General features: G+C 42.3%; 1 protein-coding gene across 1 annotated transcript in view; it reads left to right on the top strand.

Moving 5' to 3' along the window:
• Positions 1-25305, top strand: part of LOC115465827 (microtubule-associated protein 4-like) — a 287677-nt gene that overhangs the window by 232169 nt on the left and 30203 nt on the right. The window contains exons 6-9 of the mRNA XM_030196585.1: positions 13776-13892; positions 21102-21215; positions 22007-22111; positions 24356-24499. Of these exons, the coding sequence (XP_030052445.1) occupies positions 13776-13892; positions 21102-21215; positions 22007-22111; positions 24356-24499 (480 nt within the window). The remainder of the gene's footprint in view (positions 1-13775; positions 13893-21101; positions 21216-22006; positions 22112-24355; positions 24500-25305) is intronic.

The following is a 25305-nucleotide window of genomic DNA, read 5'->3' on the forward strand; positions in this document are numbered from 1 at the left end:
AAAACAAAACTTGCCTCTCTCAAATGCAATGGGGTCATGAAAAAAAATGTATTTCTTAATATACTGATTTCAAACTTTAGATTGCTATCTATATTATTCAACCAGTGGTAAAACATATTCAGATCTTGTTCTGTTCCCTGCCATATCATAAGTATATTATCTATGTAATGTTTTCAAAAGAGTATTTTTCTTAAATTGGTGTGTTGTAAGAAACTTCATACAGGTTGGCCACTGAGGGTGCCATAGTAGTACCTGTAGCAGTACCTTTGATCTGATGATAACATTATTTTGTATTTAAGAATGTTTAAGTCCATCGAGTTCAGCTAAATCCACATCAGATTCAGTGGGGAGTCTTAGATGGAAATCTTTGAAGTATCTAATTTCTGTAGCCTCTTTTTGAGGGATACTGGTGTAAAGACTCGAGTCACTAAAAAGTCACTTGAGCATATACAGTATTGTAAAAAATATTGATATTGGTTGAATCACAAGTGTACGATATCTTTCTCAAACAGATCTATAAAAAAAAAGGTTCTAATAAGGAACTAATTGCAGAGATAATAGGTCTTGGTGGATTTGTGGATTTTGGGTAGAACGTAATTATATTGTTGGAATAATCAGATGACTCAGGAATTCAATTCATTGTCTTTATCTTTGAGGAACCCTCCTTTCCTGGCAATATCAATAAGGGGAGGCTACCTTCAGGATCATCACGATGGGGTCATTTTTTAAACTTCTTATAGAATACTAGTAAAAGAGGCCCGTTTCAGAGCAAATGAAACGGGTGCTAGCAAGGTTTTCGTCGTCAACACCCCCCCCCCCTCCCTGGCCAATCCCTTTGTTGTTCTGCCATTGCTCCGCATCCAACGCCATGACGTTTGACGTGAGGGCGGGGCCCCGAAGCGATTTCCCACCCTGCCTCCCTGCCTCCCTCCCTGCCAACCCCTTCGTTGTTCTGCCATTGCTCCACCCTCAAGGGCGGGGCCCGGAGCGATTTTGGTGGCTTCACCACCACGAACCTTCGAACCTTTTTGAAGGAAGTCAGGGCTTGGCTTCACTGACGTCAGTGTCCTCAGAACGTTGAGGGTGAGTTTTATTATAGTTGATAGTGTTGCTTAACTGCCTATCCATTTCTGAAACAGAATCACTTTTGTTCCATGGGCAGGATAATGCATATACACATGGTAACCTTCGTGGACTGCCTGCCCGGGCGTGTTCTCCCTAGCTTGATTAGAACAGTTCCATCAGCCAATAGGGTGAGGAGGAGTCCTTCCTGCTCAACCGATGTTTAGTCTCAGTTCTTTTTTCCATGTTCCGCGACTGATGTAGCTCTCACAAAGAGAGGAAAAATTGCCTCTGTTAAAAAAACAAAACAACAATGGAACATGCAGTTAGTGACCCAAAGGTCCAAAATTTGGTACTGCTGGGTTCTGTTTCAAATAGTTCTCCCTCAATGACACATACTAAGGGCTCCCTTGGAGTACTACTACTTCCTGGTATCATTGATCCGACCCCTACACAGCATATGGCTCTGTTCTAATAGCACTAAACTGAGTAAAGGGAAATCCCTGAAGGTTGACCACCAGAAAATAACAAAGTAACCGCTTCTATCCTCTGCTGCACTACTGCAGGCTAATACAGATGTAAAAAGGGTCCACACAGCTTCCACAAAACGCCAAAGCACACACAAAAAAAAAAGGGGTGGAAGGGAAGAGTGGTTCCAAAAAGACAGGCAGCCAGGAAGTAAGAGCTACTACATAGTTCTAGCCAAAATATAATAATCCACAAAGAGCTAACTCAAGTGACCCGTGATCCTACACGGGTCATGTTTTGTTTAAAAACCTTTCTGAAGGGTCGCTGAAGATTGGGTCAAGAAACTCACAACTTGTGAAAATAATGGTGTTGCAGAGCACCAGCAAGCGCTCTTACATAGTATCGTAGAAAAACTGCTCGGCAAGAATTCTGAGTTAGCTATTTGTGGATTATTATATTTTGGCTAATAAACTATATAGTAGCTCTTACTTTCTGGCTGCCTGTGTCTTTTGGAGCTACTTTTCCCTTCCACCACTTTTTTTTTTTTTTTTTTTTTGTCACTACCGCAGTTGCAACAACTTCAGCCTGTGCCTCAAATATATCCAAAACTCATGCCGAAACAGTTCAGGGATTTCAAACCTTTGCCATCTTCAGTAGAACATTCTGCCACTACTCGGCCACCAGTAAAAAAGCTGAGTAAAACCAAGCACACCTCAGTGGACCTGCATCTCTTCCCCCACCCCCCCCACCCAGGAACCTTGGTCCTGCCACTAAGCTGTATTCCTGCTCCTCTCTGGGCAGCTCAGGATTCATCTTCCACATTGCTCCAGCTCTTTCATACGTGAGAATATGAAAGCCTGCTTGTCCTCTTTCACACATGAGAATATGAAAGCCTGCTTGTCCTCTGAGAAAGCGAAGATACTTAACTGTAGCAAATATTCTCACAATCCCGCCCACCTCCCCTTGGAGTTGTCTTCATTATTTTATTTTCCTTATTTTGCTTTAAAATTAAACAGAGAACCGCGTTCTTGCGGTGGGCAGGAAGGTGCACTCATGTGCAGGGGAGGGCGGCTCGCGCTTCGCAGTTCACAAAGCTGTTTTTTTACTTGGGGGCATAAGTGCCGGACCGGATGATGCAGATCGGCATTTACCCACACATGAGAATATGAATCCTGCTGTCCTCTGAGAATACTTAAGGTAAGTATCTCAGCTTAGCTCCAAAGCATTAAAAAAAAAATCATGAAATAATCCAGAAAACATACTCATATTATGCCTTTACAAAACCTTCCGATGGTTACTTAAATGTGCAATATCAAATGAAGAAAATGATCACTGCCAAAAAGTTTCCATGTAAAAATCAATCAATAGATAGTGATCAATCCCAGTTTACTAGTCTGTTCAGGGAATCTATATGAATAGTTCTTAATTTATCATATTTTACTGTTATCCATTAACGGAAGGAAAGAGCCTCAGTTGGTGCTGAAACCAAAACAACATTCATAGGAACTGCATGGTTAAGTGTGCTCAGCTACATTTAATCATTGGCTCCAAAAAACCTCTGTATTATAGACTTTTTTTCTTTTAGTTTTATATTAAAAGGTTTTTTTTATCCAAAATTTAAAACTCCTTATTTCTTGATATCCTGAACAAATCTAGTGGATCTAGTCAAACATCCACGTATTTCTCAATCGTACAATTTTTCACTTGTTGAGAATCAGAGAGACTGAGTGGGACCAATGTTTGAAGAAACTTGTCTATGAAGATGGAAATTGGTTCCAATATTGATTCATTTTCAGAAACTATAGGTCTTCAAGATGGATTAACTAAATCCTTATCTATTTTGGGTAAGATGTGTACAAACTTGGGATACATGGATGTTGTACAGTCAGGAAATATAATTCTTTCTTTATATATCCTCCATCCAAACCAGTCTTTAGAATGGATTCAGTGAACTTCTTTATACATGCAGTGGGATCTTCTGAGTTTCATATAAAATTTATGGTTGTCTAGCTGTCTATGTAATTTCTTTAACAATACTGTTCTATATCCATAATGACAACCCTTCCACCTTTCTCTGCAGGCTTTGTAATGATTCTTGTATCCTTCAATGATTTGATGGCTGTTTTTTCTTGCTTAATCAAATTGGAATACATCCTTCTACTGGTTTTCTCAAGATGTGAAATATCCTTTAATACAATGTTTTAATACACTTGAATCATAGGATTCTAAACATCCATCTACTGTCTCATCTAGCTAGTCACTTATCTGATGCATTTGATGTGTTTATAAAAATAAAAAAAAGTCAATGATCTTAAGTTTGTGTGTCAACTTAAATAACTCTATCCTTGTATTAAAGGCATTGTATGATGTAGCAGGTAGAAAAGACAAACCCTTGCTCAAGACATTGATCTCATTCTCATTAAGTACTCTGCTTAATAAGTTATACACTCTACCTAATTTTCCTTCTGTGCTTTGTAGTAGTACTGATTGTAAGACCGCTACTGGTTTTTGAAAAGGTATTGGCATAGCATTCCTTCCTCCATCTCTGCCCCTTTTCTTATGAGGGGCTACACATCTGCCTCACTACTCTGCTTCCTGAGCCAGTAACCACTTTCTTATACACAGTGGAGGAAATTACATTTTATCTTATTACTAATACATACGATTTATGACACGACTCCCTGCTTGGCCCATATCTATCGCAGCCAAATGGCTTGGCTGAGGGCCTTGGGTCTCAGATGACTTACACACGATAGACTGGCAGATGCCCCATTGGTAGGGGATAACCTCTTTGAGAAAAAGGTAAAGGACGCAGTCTCCCAAGTTAGAGGATCACACCATGTTTAAAGAGTTGTCTAATCCTCTGTTGGATAGTCCCACTTCTTGTTTTCAAATTTGTACAGGAAAAATTATCAATATCAGCCTTCATATAGGAAATGTTTTCAACTGTATTCCAGGCAGCCACAACCCAGACTTCAACAACCCTCCTTTTCCAGATCTAGATCATGAGACAGGAAGACACTTATCTGCTTCCACCTCAATTCCTTCCAAAGCTACCCCTAGCTTTTTACATTTTACCACTAGGAGGTTGGATTTGGTTCTTTCTTCAGGTCTGGAGGAGTGGCCTAGTGGTTAGGGTGGTGGACTTTGGTCCTGGGGAACTGAAGAACTGAGTTTGATTCCCACTTCAGGCACAGACAGCTCCTTGTGACTGGGCAAGTCACTTAACCCTCCATTGCTCCAGGTGCAAATAAGTACCTGTATACAATATGTAAGCCGCATTGAGCCTGTCATGAGTGGGAAAGCTCGGGGTACAAATGTAACAAAAACAAATCACCACAGACAAATAGGTTCTCAACCTAGTAATGTATGGATACAAGATAAAATCATCAATCCTATGCCTCTATCACATCCAAATACTCCTTAATCTCAACACTTGCCATCCTTTTCTGGGAGATTCACTCTCCTAATAGCCCAGGCAATAGAACTAGTAAATCTGACTATAGCAGGTCCTGGATTTTACATTCCTTTTCTAATCCGAAAAAAGTCAGAGGGCTTATGATCAATTCTCGATCTTACTACTCAACACTTTTCTGTCAAGTGAGAGATTCAGGATGCATTCTCTAGACAATCCTTCCTCCCTCTTAGTTCTTCAAAATTCATGACTGTCTACTGTGGACTTATAAGGGACGCTTATACTCGCATTTGAATTTACTGTCCTCATTGGAAATATCTCTGCGTCCGATTCCATCAGCTTAATTTTTAATATAGATTCCTTCCCTTTGGCTTTTCCTCTGCTCCCAGGGTATTCACCAAAACCCTAGCAGTAGTAGCGCCTATCTCGGATGGAAAGAGATTTTTGTTTTTCCTTACTTAGATGATTGGCTTGTTGGGCAATCCAAACATCTCCTTCAAGCTCTTTGTACCACAGTGACGACCTTGCAATCACTGGAGTTCATTATCAACATGCATAAGTCCATACTGGACCCTACTCACTCTTCAATTCATAGGAGTAATATTGGATGCCATCCAACAGAGTATTCTATCTGCAGGATTGTGTTCAATCCATCTCCATTACCAATCAACCAACATCTTCAAGTAGACGTTTGTACTGCCCGGTCCCTCCTTTGACACTTGGCACATATATCAGCATCAATAGTAATGATTTCTACAGCAAAACTGAGTGCGACCTATTCAGTGGGGCCTCAAGTCCCAATGGTATCAGTTCAGTCACACAAAATCACGTGGAGGGGCATAATCGAACGGCGCCGGCCAAATCGATGGGCGACCATCTTTGGGGCCGGCTCTGCGAAGGGGCGAAGCCAAGCGTATTTTCGAAATACGCTTGGAGCCGGCCAAATCGCTCGCTGGGTTTAGATGAGATGGGCGGCTCCGATTTTCAGCCATAATGAAAACCGGACCAAGCCATCTCAAACCCGGCGAAATGCAAGGCATTTGGTCATGGGAGGAGCCAGCATTTGTAGTGCACTGGCCCCCCTGACATGCCACGACACCAACGTGGCACCCTAGGGGGCACTTCTAAAAAATTTAAAAAAGAAAACAAATAGCTTCCAGGTGCATAGCACCCTTCCCTTGGGTGCTGAGCCCCCCAAACCCCCCCCCCCCAAAAAAAAAAACCACTGGCCACAACTCTACAGCATTACCATAGCCCTAAGGGCTGAAGGGGGGCACCTACATGTGGGTACAGTGGGTTTTGGGGGGTTTTGGAGGGCTCACATTTAATACCAGAAGTGTAACAGGTGGGGGGGGGGGGGGATGGGCCTGGGTCCACCTGCCTGAAGTGCACTGCACCCACTACAAACTGCTCCAGGGACCTGCATACTGCTGTCAGGGAGCTAGGTATGACATTTGAGGCTGGCAAAAAAATGTTTTAATTTTTTTTTTGTGAGGGGGGGTTAGGGGAGTTGATCCCCGATTCCCTCCGGTGGTCATCTGGTCAGTTCGGGCAGTTTTTTGGGACTTGGACCTGAAAAAAAAAGGGTCCAAATAAAGCGGACCAAATTCTCGTGAAAGCCGGCTTTCTTTTTTCCATTATCGGGTGAAGCCGCCCATCTGAATGCACACCCCCATTCTGCCCCTGTCCCGCCTTCGCTACCATGCCGACACGTCCCCTTGAACTTTTGCCGGTCCCGCGACGGAACGCAGTTGAAGCCGCCCATAATCGGCTTTCGATTATGCTGATTTGGCCGGATTCTGGAGATCGCCACCCATCTCCCGATTTGTGTCGGAAGATGGGCGGCGATCTCTTTCGAAAATCAGCTGGAAAGTCACATTGACCTCGCAAATGAAGGCAGGTCTCAACTGGTGGTATGACATTATATAAACCTCTCCAAAGGGGAAACTTTTACTACTCCTTCTGCAGATCTAGTTCTTATAATGGATGCCTCCCCACATGGTTGGGGAGCCTATCTTTAGCATTACCGCACACAGGGTTAGTGGACACTCAAGGAGACTTCCTGCCACATCAATCTTCTCGAACTTTGAGAAGTTTATTATGCCCTAATATCTTTCTCCCATCACATCAAGGGGCAAATGGTTCTCCTGCAGACAGACAATCAAGTTATGTTTTACCTCAAAAAGCAGGGAGGCATGGGTTCTCATTCTCTGTCAGGAGGCCTATCGAATATGGCTCAAAACTGCTTCAACTTCAAGCGTTCCTCCAAGCTTTATACATTCCAGAATCTCAGCAGTGTTCTAGCTTCTCATGAGTGGTCCCTTTCAAACCAGGTAGCACAACAGATTTTCAAGCTTTGGGGTACTCCACTAGTCGGCCTCTTTGCTACACACCTCAATACCAAATGCAAGCACTTTTGCATCAGACTCACCTCAAGACAGTCAAGCAGCAGATGATACTTTTTTCCTCCATTGGAATAAAGGTCTCTCATGCCTTTCTTCCAACACCCTTAATCTCAAAACTGATTTGTAAGGTGCTACAGGAGGGAATGGATCTGATTCTCATAGCTCCAAATTGGGCCCAACAACCTCAATTCATGCCTGTATGTGTTTAGTATATCTGCTGGGGGAGTTGTAATTGGTTCTAGGTTGGAACACCTTTTTAGCTAGTACCTTTGAGAACCAAAGCAGCCTCGTTTTCCTCTTACTTTTGTTTATGTTCCTTAAAGAGGGAAAGTGAAATGGGACTTGATATACCGCCTTTCTGTGGTATTTTGCAACTACATTCAAAGCGGTTTACATATATACAGGTACTTATTTTGTACCTGGGGCAATGGAGGGTTAAGTGACTTGCCACAGTCACAAGGAGCTGCAGTGGGAACCGAACCCAGTTCTCCAAGATCAAAGTCTGCTGCACTAACCACTAGGCTACTCCTCCACTCAGGTTTGCCGCCCTTACAATAGCTCCTTTTCAGTTTTGCTCACTGCTTTCCAACTGCTTCCAGATGTTCCCATCCAGCTAGGTAATCCTCCATCTGAACAAAGTTAGTTTTTTTTTTTTGAAGTCTAGAACCTTCACCTTTGAATTAACCCTCTCCACACCTATCTTGATATTAGACCACACCATCTGGTAATCAGTGAATGACAGATGCACCTTCTACAGAAACTGTTCCCATTAGCAAGCACTAAGTCCATTATGGCCCTATCCTAACCATTGTCAACTGTTGCAATAGTTTGCCTTGTAGAGAATTCAGGATCTCCCTACTTCTACAACTCCCAGCAAGAGGTATTCCCATCAACATCTGGCATATTAAAATTGCTTCCCCTTTCAAAGCTATATTTTGAATGTCTTCAATTAAATCTGTCCGTGAAGGAGGCCTGTTTATCATACCCAAGTAAATACATTTGCTGTTCCCTCTTTCCAGATTGACCCACAGTGCCTCTTTCTTACCCTGTAGGTTCTTGCAATTGTGTGGCTTTAATATTATCTTTAACGTGTAATACTACTCCCCCTCCCTTTCGTCCTACCTTGTCTTTCCTGACCAGATTATATCCTAGTAATGGTTCTCTGTAAACCATGTGTCTCTGATCGTCACTAAATCCAAATCTGCCTCTTCCATTACAGCTTTAAGATCTAAAACCTTATTTCCCATATTTTGGGCATTAGTATATACTGTTTTCCAGACTTTGCCACTTTTTCCCATTTTTGTAGAGGTATTTAATACTTCACTTACCTTAGGACTTTGATTATCCTGTCCCAGTGATTTCTAGTTTAAAGCCTTCTTCAATAGGTTAGCTAATTTCTATAACGATTCCAGGTTGTATTTTGCTTCCTGCAGAACTTTCTTTAATTCAAGATCACCTTTAACACATAGCACTGTGCTTCCACCAATTTGATTCACCCTATCATAGCAGTATAATTTGTATCCTGGTATGACAGTGCCACATTGGTTTGCCTTCTACCAGTTCTCAGATTTCTATTATATATACCACCCAGAAACAGTACCGGCCTATCCCGAACTTATTTAAATCTGCATTATCCAGACTTCAATGGACTTAGATATAAATCCACTTATGCATCCAGCTTTTCTTACATAAGCTCACAACTGTGGAACGCTTTGCCCAAAACAGTGAGATCTATCCATAACCATCCTAACTTCAGGAAACTACTGAAAACCAACCTATTTAAGAAGGCCTACCCCCCTGACCCAAGTTAACTTTTTACTTCCTGCGACACAGCTAAATATGAACCGTACTAGACTTCTAGCACCCTCCCCTCTCTTTCTTAGTTGCTTATACTTATGTTTTTTTACATGCTTTCTATTATACTATGTTATTTGTATTACTGAACCGGAGCCTACCTTTACGGTATTCTGTAAGCCACATTGAGCCTGCAACTAAGTGGGAAAATGTGGGGTATAAATTTGTTAAATAAATAAATACATTCTTATTTAGCATTGTGTTCTAACTCTCTCAACTTATTTTTAAGTCTTCTAGCATTTGTATACAGGAGCTGGACAGACTTCTACAGTCAATACCCTGATCGTGACTGAATAGATAGGGATGGGCTGGAGTATAAATTTTAAGGGGCTTCGACGTTAGCTTTAGAACTTAATACAAGAACAGTACAGTACTGGGCAGACTTCTACGGTCTGTGTCCTGAGAAAGGCAAGGACAAATCAAACTCAGGTACACATATGAAGTATCACATACCATATAAAATGAGTTTTCTTGTTGGGCAGACTGGATGGACCATACAGGTCTTTATCTGTCATGTACTATGTTACTTCAAAAAAAAAAATGTGTGTTGACCTGTTAACTTGCTTCGCAGGTGACGATGATTAGTAGCATAGTAGATGACGACAAATACTACTACTACTAATCATTTCTATAGTGCTACCAGTCGTAAGCAGCGCTTCATAAAGGTCTGTATGGTCTACCCATTTGTCTGCTCTTTAAATAAAGGCACCTGATATTGGTTGTTGTGGTTTGCAATTGGTTTAATGAGAATGTTTGTTTAAATCATAAAATGGTCTTTGCACTCACAAAGTGGGGGGGGGGGGGGGGAATAATAAAGAAAGTCGGGTATAACTGTTGAAGTAATTAATCTGGCTTAAATGAGCATTGTATTCTAGCAGTACACTGTATATATATTATGCTAGTGTTCAAGTTGTATTGTCTTAATAAAAACTGTTGAAACATAAAGGTACCTGGTCTACTAATACCTTTATTGCAACCTCTCTATCTGGATGCCCTAACTTCCCTGTTTTTTTTTTTTTTTTTTTACTTTTTGTCCTTCAGATACCTTGTTCCAAACCATGTGCTCTTGAGTGACTCTAGGCTTTCCCCTGATTTCTATTTTAAAAGCTTCTCTATCTTCCTTTTAAATGTTGATGCCAGCAACCTGGTTAAGGAGGAAGCCCGTCTTTTCGAAATAGTCTCCCCTTTCCCCATAATGTTGCCCAATTTCTAATAAATTTAAATTTCTCCTTCCTGCACCATCTCATTCATACATTCAAACTCTGGAGCTCTGCCTGCCTCTTAGGCCTCTCTGCCTGTGGAACAGGCAACATTTCTGAGAAAGCTACTAGAATTCCTGGTTTTCAATTTTCTACCTAAAAGCCTAAACTTGGCTTCCAGAACCTACCCCTCACTTTCCCAGGTCATTGGTACCCATATGTACCAAGACAGCTGACTCCTCAGCATTGCCTGAAATCTATTTTTTTTTTTTAGATTATATACAATCTTTCTCTTTCTTAGACCACAAAATAAAAAGGGAGAGTGAAACAAGACAAGATCAATTAAACAGTAAACCAAGAAAATGTGGTATTAACCTGATTATCCCCAGTTATTATTTATCTGAATCATTATTCCACATTGATCATCTGGTTGGCTTCTTCAAACCCAAGATGGTGTATAGTCAATTAATTTAGTTGGAAACATACTTGTTGTCCAATATTAGTGGAAATAATACACCTGATTTCATTTTTCCCCCTTTTTAAAACCAGAAATTATTTAACAATACAAACACTTGAATCTCTGATCCAATTCCCACTGATTAAAGTAATCCCAGTTTCACAGGCTTCACTCCTTTTGAATTAATATACTAAGAGGAATCATTTCAGAGGAAAAAAAACTTTAGGAGTCATACCCAGAACTCTGGGAAAACAACAATCTTGATATTAATCATCTGTAATAATATTCATTTTGTTCAAATCTTTCTGGTCTATTAACATTTTCAAAATCTTAACCATTTCCTATTCCTGTAGAACTTCATTTGCTGTATCAATTTTTCATTCTCAAAGGAATCGATTAGATTATCCATGTGGCTCACTAATAAGATTATATCTGAAGCAAAATTATTTACTGCCATCGTTAGGTCCTGGAGCGCCTTCCAGATGATATTCAATGTAACCTCCACGGGAGCCAAAAACTCCAAGCTGGTAGCTCTTATGGGTTTAGGAGTGGCACCGCCGACACTGGTTCAGCTGTAAACGACTTCAGTTTCAGCATACACTCCTAACTCACTCCTCCACTCCTTTGGACATGGTGGGTAAATGATTTGAGAGCGATGAAGTTGTTTCCAGGTCCAAGAGCATTGACGCTCCTTTGCCGACGCTAATCAAAGGACTCATCGACCCAGTCTTCTGTGGGCAGCTCGTTGCGCAGCGGTCCCACACTAGCTGCACAGGGGACAAAACGCTGGCCATCGGCGGCTGACCCCCCCCATTGTCCCCTTCCTCTCAGTTAAGGTAACTGCAGATGCAAAGAGGAAATTTCAAATAAAGACAGAACTTCAGAAGACAGCTGGGCAGTTGAGCGTATGAGCTTCAGGTCACCATCTTTCCACTCTCCCTAGTTTGGGACACTCTTTGTCTGGTTTCTCCTCAGAGGCCTGTCTGATATGGGTAACCCTTCAGCATAGCCCTCTGAGTCATTGAAGCACGGAAGCCCCTCCACCATTACAAGGTGGTGTCCCTTCGGAGGTGATTGCCTGAAATCTTATGTAGGTGATAGGTTTGCCATCGTTGCACCAGGCAGGCAAGTGACCAAGTGATCCTTGGTGACAAGTAGCCACCCAGCTATCGATATGCATGATTGATTCCTTCGTCTGCATCTTTCTCCAAGCAAATCTTCCTGTTCTTTTGAACCTGCCCCCCTCCCTGGTCCCTGCAGTTCGTGTTCTCTCACCTCTTCCGCTTGGCTGTTCGACCTTGCCTTTAACACTGCAGCACTGAAGGCATGCTACTTTTTTCACCTGCTCGAAACCTCTAGCATCCTGCTTTCTCTGACACAACTTGTTTCTGGGTGAAAAGCTACAGAGAGGTTTCAGGAAAGAAGCAGCATGCCTTAGCGCTGCAGCGTTAAAGGCAAGGTCAGAGGGCAAGAGGGGCAGGTAGGAGAGAACGCAGTCCACAAGCAAGGGCTGCAGCCTTCCACTCCCAACAGGCCACCTCTTCTGGACACCAGTGCTGCTGCCCAGATCCTCTCCTGCCTTGCCCCAGACCTAAAGTGCCAGGGACTTGTACCTTCGTAGTTGCTTTGGTTCACAGGTGCGCAGCTCCGCCTTTCCCACAGTGCTTGGGAGCTCTTCTGATAGCTGCCTCTTTCCACAGTAGCAGGGCTGACTCGGGACCCAGCAGGTGGTCTGTGCAGCCCAGGAGAGGCCAGGGAATAGAGCCATACTGAATTGTGCGTGAGGGAGAGACCCACAGCAATTCAATGTGCATTAAAATTTTAACACATGTTAATCATAGAGACCTACTTGTTATGCTAATTCAGGCTTTCCTCAAGGGCCTATATTTTGGAAGAAAAATAGAAGAGGGGAGAGATGTGCATAGAGGTATTGGTCTAAGAGGGGGAACTCTTTCAAATGAAAGGCAAGCTCTGGAATAAGGGGGTGTGGGATGAGGGTGAAAGGGGATAGACTCAGAAGTAATCTAAGGAAATTTCCTTACAAAAAGAATGATGGATGAATAGAACAGCCTTCAAGGAGAGATTATGGTATCTAAATCCAAGAAAGCATGGGACAAGTAGAGGATTACTGAGAGAAAAGGGCTTGTAGAGTTAAGCATAGGGTCGCTTTACTCATACTACCCCTCTCCTCAAGTCGCTTCACTGGCTCCCTATCCGTTTTCGCATCCTGTTCAAACGTCTTCTACTAACCTATAATTGTAGTCACTCTGCTGCTCCCCAGTATCTCTCCACACTCGTCCTTCCCTACACCCCTTCCCGTGCACTCCGCTCCGTGGATAAATCCTTCTTATCTGTTCCCTTCTCCACTACTGCCAACTCCAGACTTCGCACCTTCTGTCTCGCTGCACCCTACGCCTGGAATAAACTTCCTGAGCCCCTACGTCTTGCCCCATCCTTGGCCACCTTTAAATCTAGACTGAAAACCCACCTCTTTAACATTGCTTTTGACTCGTAACCACTTGTAACCACTCGCCTCCACCTACCCTCCTCTCTTCCTTCCCATTCACATTAATTGATTTGATTTGCTTACTTTATTTTTTGTCTATTAGATTGTAAGCTCTTTGAGCAGGGACTATCTTTCTTCTATGTTTGCGCTGCGTACGCCTTGTAGCGCTATAGAAATGCTAAATAGTAGTAGTAGTAGTAACATAGTAAATGACGGCAGATAAAGACCTTACGGTCCATCCAGTTTGCCCAAAGCAGTTGGCTTTGACAGGCAGACTGGCTGTATGGTCTTTGTGCTGCCATTGTCTTTCTGTAAAATTAGAGATGGGATTATGTCTAGTCAACTTTCTAGCTAAAGCCTCCCCCAGTGCTTTACAAATATGATAAATTTTTACAACTCTTTAATTCAGATCCTTTTGACCTGAACAGAGAAGACGATGTTCTGTCAGACATGCTGTTGCCTCCAGATGACAGGAAGACCAGACCTGCTTTCACAAAGAACTTTGGTACTTCAGAGGAGCTTACTGGTATGACAGATTTTTAACATGTGTCAAAGCAAACAGACAAAAAGCACAAGGAGCCTGAAAGCTCCTTGTTCTTTTGAATTCCCTCTCCTTTTTTTCTGTATTAACATGTGATCATCTCTGGGGAAAAGGTGACTAAAGTAGTGGACCCAAACTGTTTGGGTTTTTTTTTTTTCCATGTCATTCATAAGCAGCCTGAAAATGTTTAACTTTTTTCACATAAGGATGGTGATTGGACTGTTGTATTACAAATTATTTGTTGTAATAGAATTAAAACCTAATTTTGTGTATCTAGTGACTTTAGTCACCTTTTTCCAGAGATGCTCGCACATCACCACAGCCAATATTATACATGCTTAAGTATTTGTAGGATTGATAACTAGCTAGTGTAATAGCTTCTAGTGTGTAATACATGTTGACAGTATTATAGCATAAATTATCAGTATACCTGTGCAGCACCTGATTTAGTCTGCTCTGTCAATGCTGTTTCTAGTGATGGTGAATAGTTTCGTTGGTATGCCTATCTGTATGTGTGTCCCCACTTGTCTCACTTGAGTGTAGGGTGTGCATGTGTAGCCAGCCGGAGGGGACATGCTTTGCAGATCTTGCAAGCTAAAAGCCAAAGGGCAGAGCTGCATGGTATCTGAGGAATCCCAGCACAAATAGGAAGAGCTGTAGCATGCAGGAACTGGGGAAGGAGGAGGACGAGGTACTTCAAGAAACAGAGAAGGCAATGGGAGAGTGTGCCTGGGGATGAGGTGGGGTGAATGCTGAGACTACTGCAAAATATTTTGTCTACTAGTGCAGTGTTTCCCAAGTCTGGTCCTGGAGTTACCCCATGCCAGTCAGGTTTTCAGAATATCCACATGCATATTATATGCATGAAAGATTTGCATATAATGGAGGCAGTGTGTGCGAATCAAGTTCATGCATATTCATTGTGGATATCCTGAAAACCGGACTAGTAAGGGGGTACTCCAAGACTGGACTTGGAAAACACTCTACTAGTGAATAACACTGCTAGCCTAATGCCTCTCAGTAAACCCTTTGAGTCTCGCTGACTGTGCAGATTGTCAGTCATAATGGAATGCACTTTCCGTTTGGCTTCCTGTGAGCAGCACTAGCATCCGTATTGATTTGTCATGGACCAACGTGAAAAGGTGGATCTGCTTTGGTAAGGAGACCACTTTGAGCAGGCCAGAAAAGCTTTTGTTTCCTCCTTGCCTTTTCTTGCTGCTGCTTGGTTAACCCCAAAAATGCTGAATCCATCCTCATGCAGATGGTCCTTAGGGTAGGTTGGGCCTCTTCATATCCAGGTTGTCTTTGGTAGTGAGCTGCTTGTGTGGGTAAAGGGAGTAAAGTATCAATATTCCCTTTGTTCTATGCAGTCGGTTTTTTGGGGGGGTGGGGTGGAGAGGGTAGATTTTAGGAGGTCTGTGAGGCTTGAGCGTGATGATCTTGTATATATGGTCTTTAATTTTTAAGCTGTGGCCACTTTGGATTCTAATGAGCTGAAGGAGAGCTGACCAGTGTATGTTGATGACATCCATTTCCAACAGCTCACCTTCAAACTTTATTGGGGGGGGGGGTATCCTCAAGGTTGTGAGCATTTCCAAATGTGTTCTCTTTTGTCTATTGAAAAATGCCCTGTCTTTCAAGCATACAGCCCTCCCCACCTCAACTACTTTCCCCTTTCTGTCCTGAGCTTGCGTAGAGGCAGAGTAGCAGGAAAAACCCCAGAAAGAGGATGGGTTTGCCATTGGCCCCCAGGCCTTGCACTCAAGAACACTGCCCTTGTTATTTGTAAATTTTTGGTCTTACTTTGCAAATTCTGTATGAAACTTTTATATTTTATGAATTGATTTCTGTAGTTTCATGAAACCTATTGAAATGTTTAATATTTAGTAATTCTGTTATACCACTTCAGAATTCTGAGTGGTTTATGATAATTTCATGTACATTTTGCTCTCCTTCAGTAGATCAACATTGGCTACCAATGTTTTTCAAATTCTAATTCAGAATTCATGGAGCCTTTAGAACTGTTCTCTCAGGCTGTCCTAGGTATTGATCATACCTTTTTACATACCTATTCTGTAGCACATGCCGCTGTTCTGAGTGAGGTAGAAGGTCATGAATTTGGTATACCATCTTTCTGTGGTACAACCAAAACAATTTACATTTTTATTTGCAGGTACTTCCTCTGTCTCCAGTGGGCTCACAATCTTGAGTGTTTTTGGTTTTTGTTTTGTAACTGGGACAATGGAGGTTTAAGTGACTTGCCCAGAGTCGCAAGCAGCTACAGTGGGAATTGAACCCAGTTCCCCAGGTTCTCACACTGCACTAACCATTAGCGGCTGCTCCTCCATTCTACTGACATTTTCACCTCCATCTAGAACTGTGGTTCCCAAACCTGATCCTGAAGGCACCCTAACAAGTCAGGCTTTCAGGATATCCCCAGTGAATATTCATACTCTACTAAAGTTTGGGTTTGATGCCAGTCTTTACCAATTTGTGACCAAAAAACGAGAGCTGAGCAGAAGCAATGGCTGGCTCAAGTGGAATTGCGGTTTCTTAGAGGTCTGCTCAATGACCAGAGGTTTTGTTAATTACGGGGATTCCCATGTGTATTAATTCACATGCTATCTCTAATTGCTAAGACTTTGTGATGGTAGGACTTGATATGAAGAGTGGATTTTCCACATGATGACACATTGCTGAATAAAGATTATAATTCTAGAAGGGACAACGTACTTGTAAAAAATGTCAGCATTGTAGTTATTTCATTACTTTGGTCCAGGGGTGAACTGACTGTTCGGGCAATCGGGCAGGGCCCAGAGGCTCTGCCCGGATTCCCGCCGTTCTCCCCATTCCCACACACCAGGGTTTAAATCTTTTATTTACCTCTGTTGCAGCAGCCGCGTCATTGAAAGCCCTGCCCGTCTCTAGCCTTCCCTTCGTGAGTTCGTTCCCTCAGAGTCCCGCCTTCTGACGTCATTTCCTCTTTTTGCAAGGGCGGGACGCTGAGGGAATGAACTCACGAAGGGAAGGCTAGAGAGTGGCAGGGCTTTTAATGACGCGGCCGCTTCGACAAAGGTAATAAAAAAGATTTAAACCACGCAGGGTGGCACTGTGGCAGGAAGAAAAAGGGGGATGTTGGGGGAGAAGAGGGCGGGCAGGTGGATATGAATGGGAGGGGAGGATGGGGGCGAAGGAGAATTGCTGGACATGGAGGGGAGGGCAGGGGAGAGAGGAGAATCGCTGGGGATGGATGGATGCAGGGGGGCAGGAGAGGAGGGTTGCTGGACATGGATGGATGGAGGGGAGGGCAGGGGAGAGAGGAAGGTTGCTGGACATGGGTGGATGGAGGGGAGAGGAGGGTTGCTGGACATGGGTGGATGGAGAGGAGGGGAAAGGAGGGTTGCTGGACATGGGTGGATGGAGGGCAGGGGAAAGAGAGGAAGGCGATGAGATGAGGGTAATTAGATTGTAAGCTCTGTCAAGCAGGGACTGTCTCTTCATGTTCAAGTGTACAGCGCTGCGTACATCTAGTAGCACTATAGAAATAAGTAGTAGTAGGAAAAGGAAGAGAAGAGAAAAACTGCACATGGATGGAGAAAATAGGCAGAAGCTAGATCCACTGGACAGTCAAGTCTGTGGAGGACCTAGCTTTTACTTACAGGTGTAGGGCATGAAATGAAGAATAAAGGAGGAAAGTAAAGAAATAAATGGAAAGGAAGCCCTGGAAACGGAGTTAAGAGGACAGATAGCAGCAGAATCAGATACTGGGCCAGCATGATCAGAAAAACAGTCACCAGACAACAGAGGTAGAAAAATAATCAGTTTATATTTATTTACTTATTTATGGTATTTTATCCCACATTAAACATGAATTAGATTGGAGCCTGGGATCATTTTTTTTTTTTCCCAGGAGAGAGTAATGCATTGCCCCCCCCCCCCCCCCCCACCTCAGGCTCTCTCCTCTGCTATAGCCAGCTCTGCAGTTTTGGGGGCAGAAAGCCTGTTAAGCATTTACCAGCACACCACTGCACACTACCTTCCTGCCGCGGCCACTGCTGCTGCTGTTACAGAAGTGGTGGCAAAAACAGAAATAAAAATCGCGACGTGGAACCGCACTGTTCCTTCTGTTCGCGGCTGCCGGTCCCACCTTCCTCTAATAATTTTCTGTTACGGCGCAGAGCCGGTCAGCTGCGAGCGGGAAGGGAGCAACGGTGCAGTCCCGCAATCTTTTTTTCTTTTTTTTTTTTTCTATTTTTGCCGCCACTGCTGAAACAGCAGCAGGGCAGCAGTGGTGGCCATGGCAGGTTGGTATTGGATGGGAGTGAGGATAGCCTGGTCCTGGTGTGGTAGTGGGGGTGTCCAGTGGGGGGGGGGGGGAGAGAAGGTTTGGGTGTTGGGTGGAACTGAATAAAAGACTTACACTGGATGGAAGGTGGGGTGTGATTGAAAGTGAGGATAGGGTGGATTAGGTGGGGTGATAATAGGGACATATAAATTGAGCGGGAATAACGAGGACCCCAGGTACAGGGTGACTGGGTAATGGGGAGGGGGGGGCGGACGATGGGTGGAGAATGGAGGGGATAAGATGGTAATTTAGTAGAATATTCATATGTTTAACTAGGCTGACATTTTTTATACTCAAGTGAATTAAAATGAATATTCATTAGATACTTGTATGCACTACCTCCACTGCATGCAAATCTCTCATGAATATTCATTGTGATATCCTGAAAACCTGACTGGCTGGGGTGCCTCCAGGACCAGGTTTGGGAACCACTGATCTAGAATGACTAGAATCCATCTATTATACCTCCCTTGGTTACCTGGTGCTCGAAGAGGTGGCTTTTGAGGCAAGATTTTGAACTGTATTAATAGGGCCTAATTTTCTGCAGAGGCCTATGTTGACAATGCTAGACAGTGCTTTCTGTCCCCCACCCCCCCACCCCCTTACCTGTTCTCCAACATATTTCCTCTACTTTTTTGATCTTCTGTCCTTCTGTACCTCACATGGTAGATCATTTCAAAGCAATCACATAGGTCTCATCTTAGAGCTGCTTCATCCATCAAACCATTTGTAGTTCTAACAATACCTCTTGAATGTAATGGTCTAGGTGGGGGGGGGGGGGGGGGGAGGGACACTAATACCATCACAGCCTATGCTGTAAATAGGCTGGACCCAAACATCTCAAAACATGAAATGTTATATTGTCTGCCATCAGTAAGCAATGCAGTGCACAGTGTTGGCCCTAAACTTCATGCCTCCCTTTCCTTTGGCTTTAAAGTAAGACCCAACATGGGTCCATGTTTCTGTGGACTTGCTGCCTGCTTTAGGAGGATCACAGAACTATGAAAAAATGTTTAAAAAATACAATTCTATACATAAAAATAAAACATTCAACTAAAAATGTGATGTCAATAAAGAAATTATGTATATAAATAAGATAATATAAAAGACATGGCCTGCATTGTAAGACTGATAGTGCAACTAAAGTTTCACAGTAAAACAGCTCATAAAGGTAAGTTACATATAACAACAATAGATGAAACAAATATAACAGTAATCATTGATTTACCTTCACGCAATACTTCTGTCCAGAGAATTTCATTTTACATTTCCACAGCTGCAGAAATGTATCTTACAAAACAATCCACTTTTCTTATCAATGCACCAAAATCTGGAATTCTCTTCCTAAACAAATTAGATATGCTAGTGATTATGGGTTATTTTGTAATTTATTGGAAACTTACTACTTTAGCTCAATCTTCAACAATGTTAGAACTCAATGCTGAATATTATTTAGTACAACAAAAAAGAAAAAAAGTGGAAAAACACAACTTCAAGAGATCAATCCGAGACAGGGGGTAAGATGCTCCAGGAAAACTTTATTAGGGACCCTACACGGTCCATGTTTCGGCTTTTAAAAAAGCCTTCAGGGGTCGATCAGTAGTTGCACAAAATATACTGACAGACAATGGAGCTCATAAAATCTTGTCTCTGAGTAAAATGAAATAGCACCACAGCCTCGTACCAACGGGATCAGTTTGAAATGGTATTGAAAAGGTTGGCGCCAAAATTACCCAATCTAAATAGCACTGTGTAGGGTCCCTAATAAAGTTTTCCTGGAGCATCTCACCCCCTGTCTCGGATTGATCTCTTGAAGTTATAATGCCGTTGTATCGCTCCATGGTGCGACCGCACCTGGAGTATTGTGTTCAGTACTGGTCTCCGTATCTCAAAAAAGATATAGTAGAATTGGAAAAGGTACAGCGAAGGGCGACGAAAATGATAGTGGGGATGGGACGACTTTCCTATGAAGAGAGGCTGAGAAGGCTAGGGCTTTTCAGCTTGGAGAAGAGACGGCTGAGGGGAGATATGATAGAAGTGTATAAAATAATGAGTGGAATGGATCGGGTGGATGTGAAGCGACTGTTCACGCTATCCAAAATACTAGGACTAGAGGGCATGAGTTGAAGCTACAGTGTGGTAAATTTAAAACGAATCGGAGAAAATTTTTCTTCACCCAACGTGTAATTAGACTCTGGAATTCGTTGCCGGAGAACGTGGTACGGGCGGTTAGCTTGACGGAGTTTAAAAAGGGGTTAGATAGATTCCTAAAGGACAAGTCCATAGACCGCTATTAAATGGACTTGGAAAAATTCCTCATTTTTAGGTATAACTTGTCTGGAATGTTTTACGTTTGGGGAGCGTGCCAGGTGCCCTTGACCTGGATTGGCCACTGTCGGTGACAGGATGCTGGGCTAGATGGACCTTTGGTCTTTCCCAGTATGGCACTACTTATGTACTTATGTAAGTTGTGTTTTTCCACTTTTTTTTCTTTTTTGTTGTACTTTTTGTGGAAACTTCGAACCCCTTTTGTGCCTGCGAATATTATTTAGTTCCTAATTATAAGTTTTATGTTAAACTGTACCTACTGTACACCAACTTGGGTGAATCTCTTCATAAAGGTGGTTAATCCAATAAATAGATTTCACTTCTTTATGGCCTACTGAATTTGCCCCATCACTTCCTATATAGTATTTTTATGATGTGTTCTTTACATGTAGCTCTAATTTATTTCTTGTAAGTCACAGTGAACCTGAGTTTCACTAGGGCTAATGTGGTATGGAAATGCCGTAAATGTGTGTGATTTTAAGAGCAGCATCACCAGTGACATGCGTTCTTGTCTTCTGTAGCTGCCATGGTACCTGAGGAATGTCTTATAGATACCACTTATGCTCCCGCTGAGTTGGACACTTCGGCTCTCATTTCCCAAAATCCAGGTTCAGAAGCTCAGCTAATCTCTGCAGGTACTGTGATCTATTAAACACGTTCCTAAGATTTTCTAGGTTTTTAAGAACAAGAATTCCTAGGTTTATGAAAGGAGAGAGGGGCACAGACCTGGTCAAGCAACCTTCAACTTGAATGATATTACTTAACACGTGACAAAAATTCGCTTTCACCAGCTCACAAGATGTCTGCCAGTTTAGATGAGTTTGAGAGCCATGTTCATGAGTTCTCAATTTAGCTTTCTCTTCTTAGGTTGTGGTTGAGAGCCATGACAGTTCGGCAGTGTAAGGATGTACCTGTTCTCCCCTTACTTTTCCAAACAGGAGATTGGGGGAGGGGGGAGAGAGAGAGAGGAGATTTCAACTGTCCCTACTGCTGTTTCCAGCCAGAAGGCATTTTCAAGTAAAGGCCTTTCTTTATGGAGCATAATACCTGTTGACGTTGAAACTGCTTCATACTGTTGCCTTCTAGAGGAAAAAGTGCAAAACATGGCTGTCTTGAGATTGCTTTTAGTGGATTTATTCTTAGAAAACTTATTTTGTAATGATGTGTAATATTACCTTGCAGTCTTCAGAGAAAGGTAGTATAATAAGAATGAATGAAAGAAAATAAAAACCTGTGAGGAGGAGGAGGACAGGTTCTCTTAGCAGCCATCAGGATGGCTTTCACTGCCCTTCTCTAGTACTAAAGTGGTAGGTGAGAAAATTCGGTACCATGCTCCAGTGCCTAATGACCCTTCTTGAGGGTTCCAGCCCTGTGCATAAGCTAGCACCGTGAAACGCCCTGAGAAGACTGATTTTGTTTCCTAAAGCAACCACAGAAGAGGCAGCATTTGAGGCAGATTGGCTGGAAGCTCAGAGACGACATGTGGAGGGAGCCGAAACGCTTATTGAAGAGGCATCAGAGACTGTCACAGGTAACAGTATTGGAGCATTCAGATTCCTAGCAAGAGGCTGTGTACAGGTAACCCCACGCAGATGAAAGTTGCTAGTGGAACTACCAGGACCTTCAGTTCAGGCCAGGGGTGTAGTCAGAGGGTAGGGGGTTTGGGTTGTCTTTGTTTTGGGGGGGAGGGGAGGGGTTGGCCCAATCAAATCTAACTGCCTCTAAAATTAGTGCTATTACCTCAATTCTGTTTCATCTTACTATTACTACTGTACTCAGGAAAAGCTTGCCCAAAACGTGTTTCAAAAAGCTTACAAGCTTAACTGATTTAATTGCTCTTACCTCTTGGAAGTGAATTCCACAATTCTTGTCCTGCTACAGAGAAAATCTTGGCATGTGAATCTGCATATTGAACTGTCAAATAAGGGACCTCAAACCTTTATTCATGGAACATAACCGTCAAGATCTAAATGTTTAGAGAAACGCAACACTTAAAGGTACCTAGTTACTCAAGGCCCTATGAATTAACACCAGGGTCTTAATTTAATCTGCCAAATGATAGGAAGACATGTAAGCTTTTTAGTAGTAGTATAATTGTGGCAGTCTCTTGGAAAAGGTGACTAAAGTAGCAGATTCAAAATGTTGAGACTGGCTGATTTTTTTGTCATAATTAAGAACATAAGCTTTGCCATACTGGTACAGAACGAAGGTCCATTAAGCCCAATATCCTATTTCCAACACTGGCCAGTCCAGGTCACAGGTACCTGGCAAGATCCCAGAACAGTAAAACAGACTTTTATGCTGCTGGGGTTTGGACTGTTGTATTACACATTGTTGCTCTAACAGAATTCATTAAAACCACCTTTTCCCAGGGATGGTCACATGTTCAAAGCATGTGTCTCCTGATAATACATGTGCTATTGTGTTCTGAGCTGTTTATAAAGCATGCAGTCTAGATTGCTGTAATCCTTTATTTGTAGGTTTCTCGGTCATGGTAGGGCATTATTAAACTCTGAACCACTGTTCAAATATTTGGCTCAGTCAACCCTTTTAATTTAAAACACGTTAACTTCTGAAATACTGTCCTGATTTGATTTTGATTACCTCATTGTGTAAAATACTTTACAAAAGAGTGTTTACCAAATGTCATGCCAACTGATGAAATGCACACACTTTTTTTGACTACTTGGCTTTTTTTTTTTTTTTTTTGCTGAAATGGTTTTCAACATATATATTCAGATGTGGGGAAATTGTCCCACTTATTAGCCCTGAGATGTGGTGTAACAGGGGTTTCAGAATACGTTATAGGGAAATGGAAATTTCTAAGCCTTTATCACTGCTAATTTCTTCTGCTGTGTGTTAGGTGGGCTGTCTTGTTTCAAAACAATGTACCCTATATTGGGTAGATTACTTTCACGCTTGTGGAGATGAAGCTGCTGCACTGCAAGTGCCCTGAATTTCCAGGGATGGCACCATTTCTTCTCCCTTCCCTAGTCTTGTATTGACCGGCTTAGCTAATGACATACTGCAGGAGCCCGAAGGATCCCACTCAGTGTGAGGTTATTCATTGTAGCAATTCAGAACTGATCCTCCGATACCAGTACCCATGACGAACATGGCGTGGCTCACTCAGATAAGCAGTAGGAGCAAGTGATTGCAAATATGTCAGAATGTGCACTTTGACCTAAATGAGTTGGAAAATTTTATCCAATCTGTGTAGTTCAGCTGTTGCACACCAGATGGTCGAGTATTAAACTGACCAGATCAATAAGGTTTCATACTCCTGAAGTCTCATTGGCGAATGCATAGCTTTAAATCTTGTTTTCTTTTGTACTCTTGTTTTCATGGTATTCTTTAAAGGCCCCAAAATGTAGTGGCCTTAAGGTGGTCACAGCTGCTGTATAAACCAGATTTAATCGAACGTTAATGCAGAACAAGGTTTCTAAGCTGAGAAGAGCATAAAATGTTCATCAATTACTTTGATCGTTTTTTTTTTTTTTTAATTTCATTTCTTTCTTGCTATATTGCCCTTAAGACACAGATTCTGTAGCAGTTTTGGAGCTCTTAATATACATTTAAAAAAATATTCTTTGAAGCTTCTGGAAAGTTCTTGCGCTTGTTAACATTTCAGTCAGCTGCTCAAATGGTGCCACTGTCTCACACAGGAGCCTCTTTCTGGAGCAGTCTGGCTGATGTCCATGTGTACTGCTCTGAGCCCTTGAAGGGGGGACCCTTCTGTTAGTGATCTTTATTATTTTTTTTTTTCCTGGCGTAGTAACCCCAGGAGAGACACCCAGTGAGGAGTCTCTGAAGGAAGCATCCTTTTTTTCAATGGAGCCAATGAGGGACGGCCACACGGCAATGGTCTGGCAACCAACTGAACAGGAGCAGCTGGCACTTGACAGGCATCATATACCAGGTAGGGGCGTGCAGGTGATATGGAGGTCTTTGAAGAATGAATTTTCTACCGAAGTGATAAGCATGGTAGCGATTATGAATTCAGACAAGCTAATTATGAAACCAGATTGCAGTCACTTCCAAAATTGTATTGGGTTTTCTGTGGTGCAAACTCTGATTTTTACTGATTTCAGTGATTGGCAGCGTTGTATGAGGGTTGCAAACCAGTTTGAGTTGCTGATTTACCTTTCAGTATAAGCTCCATTGATCTCTGTGTGGTTATCTCCCAATTGTAGTTGAATACGCATGAGATCTATTTATTGTATTTATTTGGATTTAATGGATTTGTACACAGTGAAAGCAGTAATTTAAAAACCTCATGCACATTCATTGTGGAAATCCTGAAAACCCATCTGGGTTGTGGCTCTTGGACTGTGGTTGCCCACCCCTGAGTTAGACTGAGCAGAGATTTGTAGTTGCCATGTTAATTCACTTGAATATATAGAAACATGGGTCAGCAAGTATGTGAAACCCTTTTATTGGACTGAGTAAATATATCTTTCAAGAGTTTATCCTTCATTGTTGGTGAAGAAACTGTACTAATTGAGGAGTACTGAAGAATAAGTATCTCTTGCTTTCCATGTTATTTTAATTTTTTAGTATATTATGAATTCATTTTCTGTTCTGTATTTATGTGAATTGCTCATAATGTTGAATTTATAGGTGTATATCAGATAAAAACCTAAACCTGTTCAAAATCCAGAATAATTACGTGTTGGCTGATGCCTTTAGACCAGTGGTTCCGAAACCTGTTCTGAGGGCTCCCCA

The sequence above is a fragment of the Microcaecilia unicolor genome, chromosome 1 (assembly GCF_901765095.1).
Source record: "Microcaecilia unicolor chromosome 1, aMicUni1.1, whole genome shotgun sequence".
Taxonomy (NCBI): Eukaryota; Metazoa; Chordata; class Amphibia; order Gymnophiona; family Siphonopidae; genus Microcaecilia; species Microcaecilia unicolor.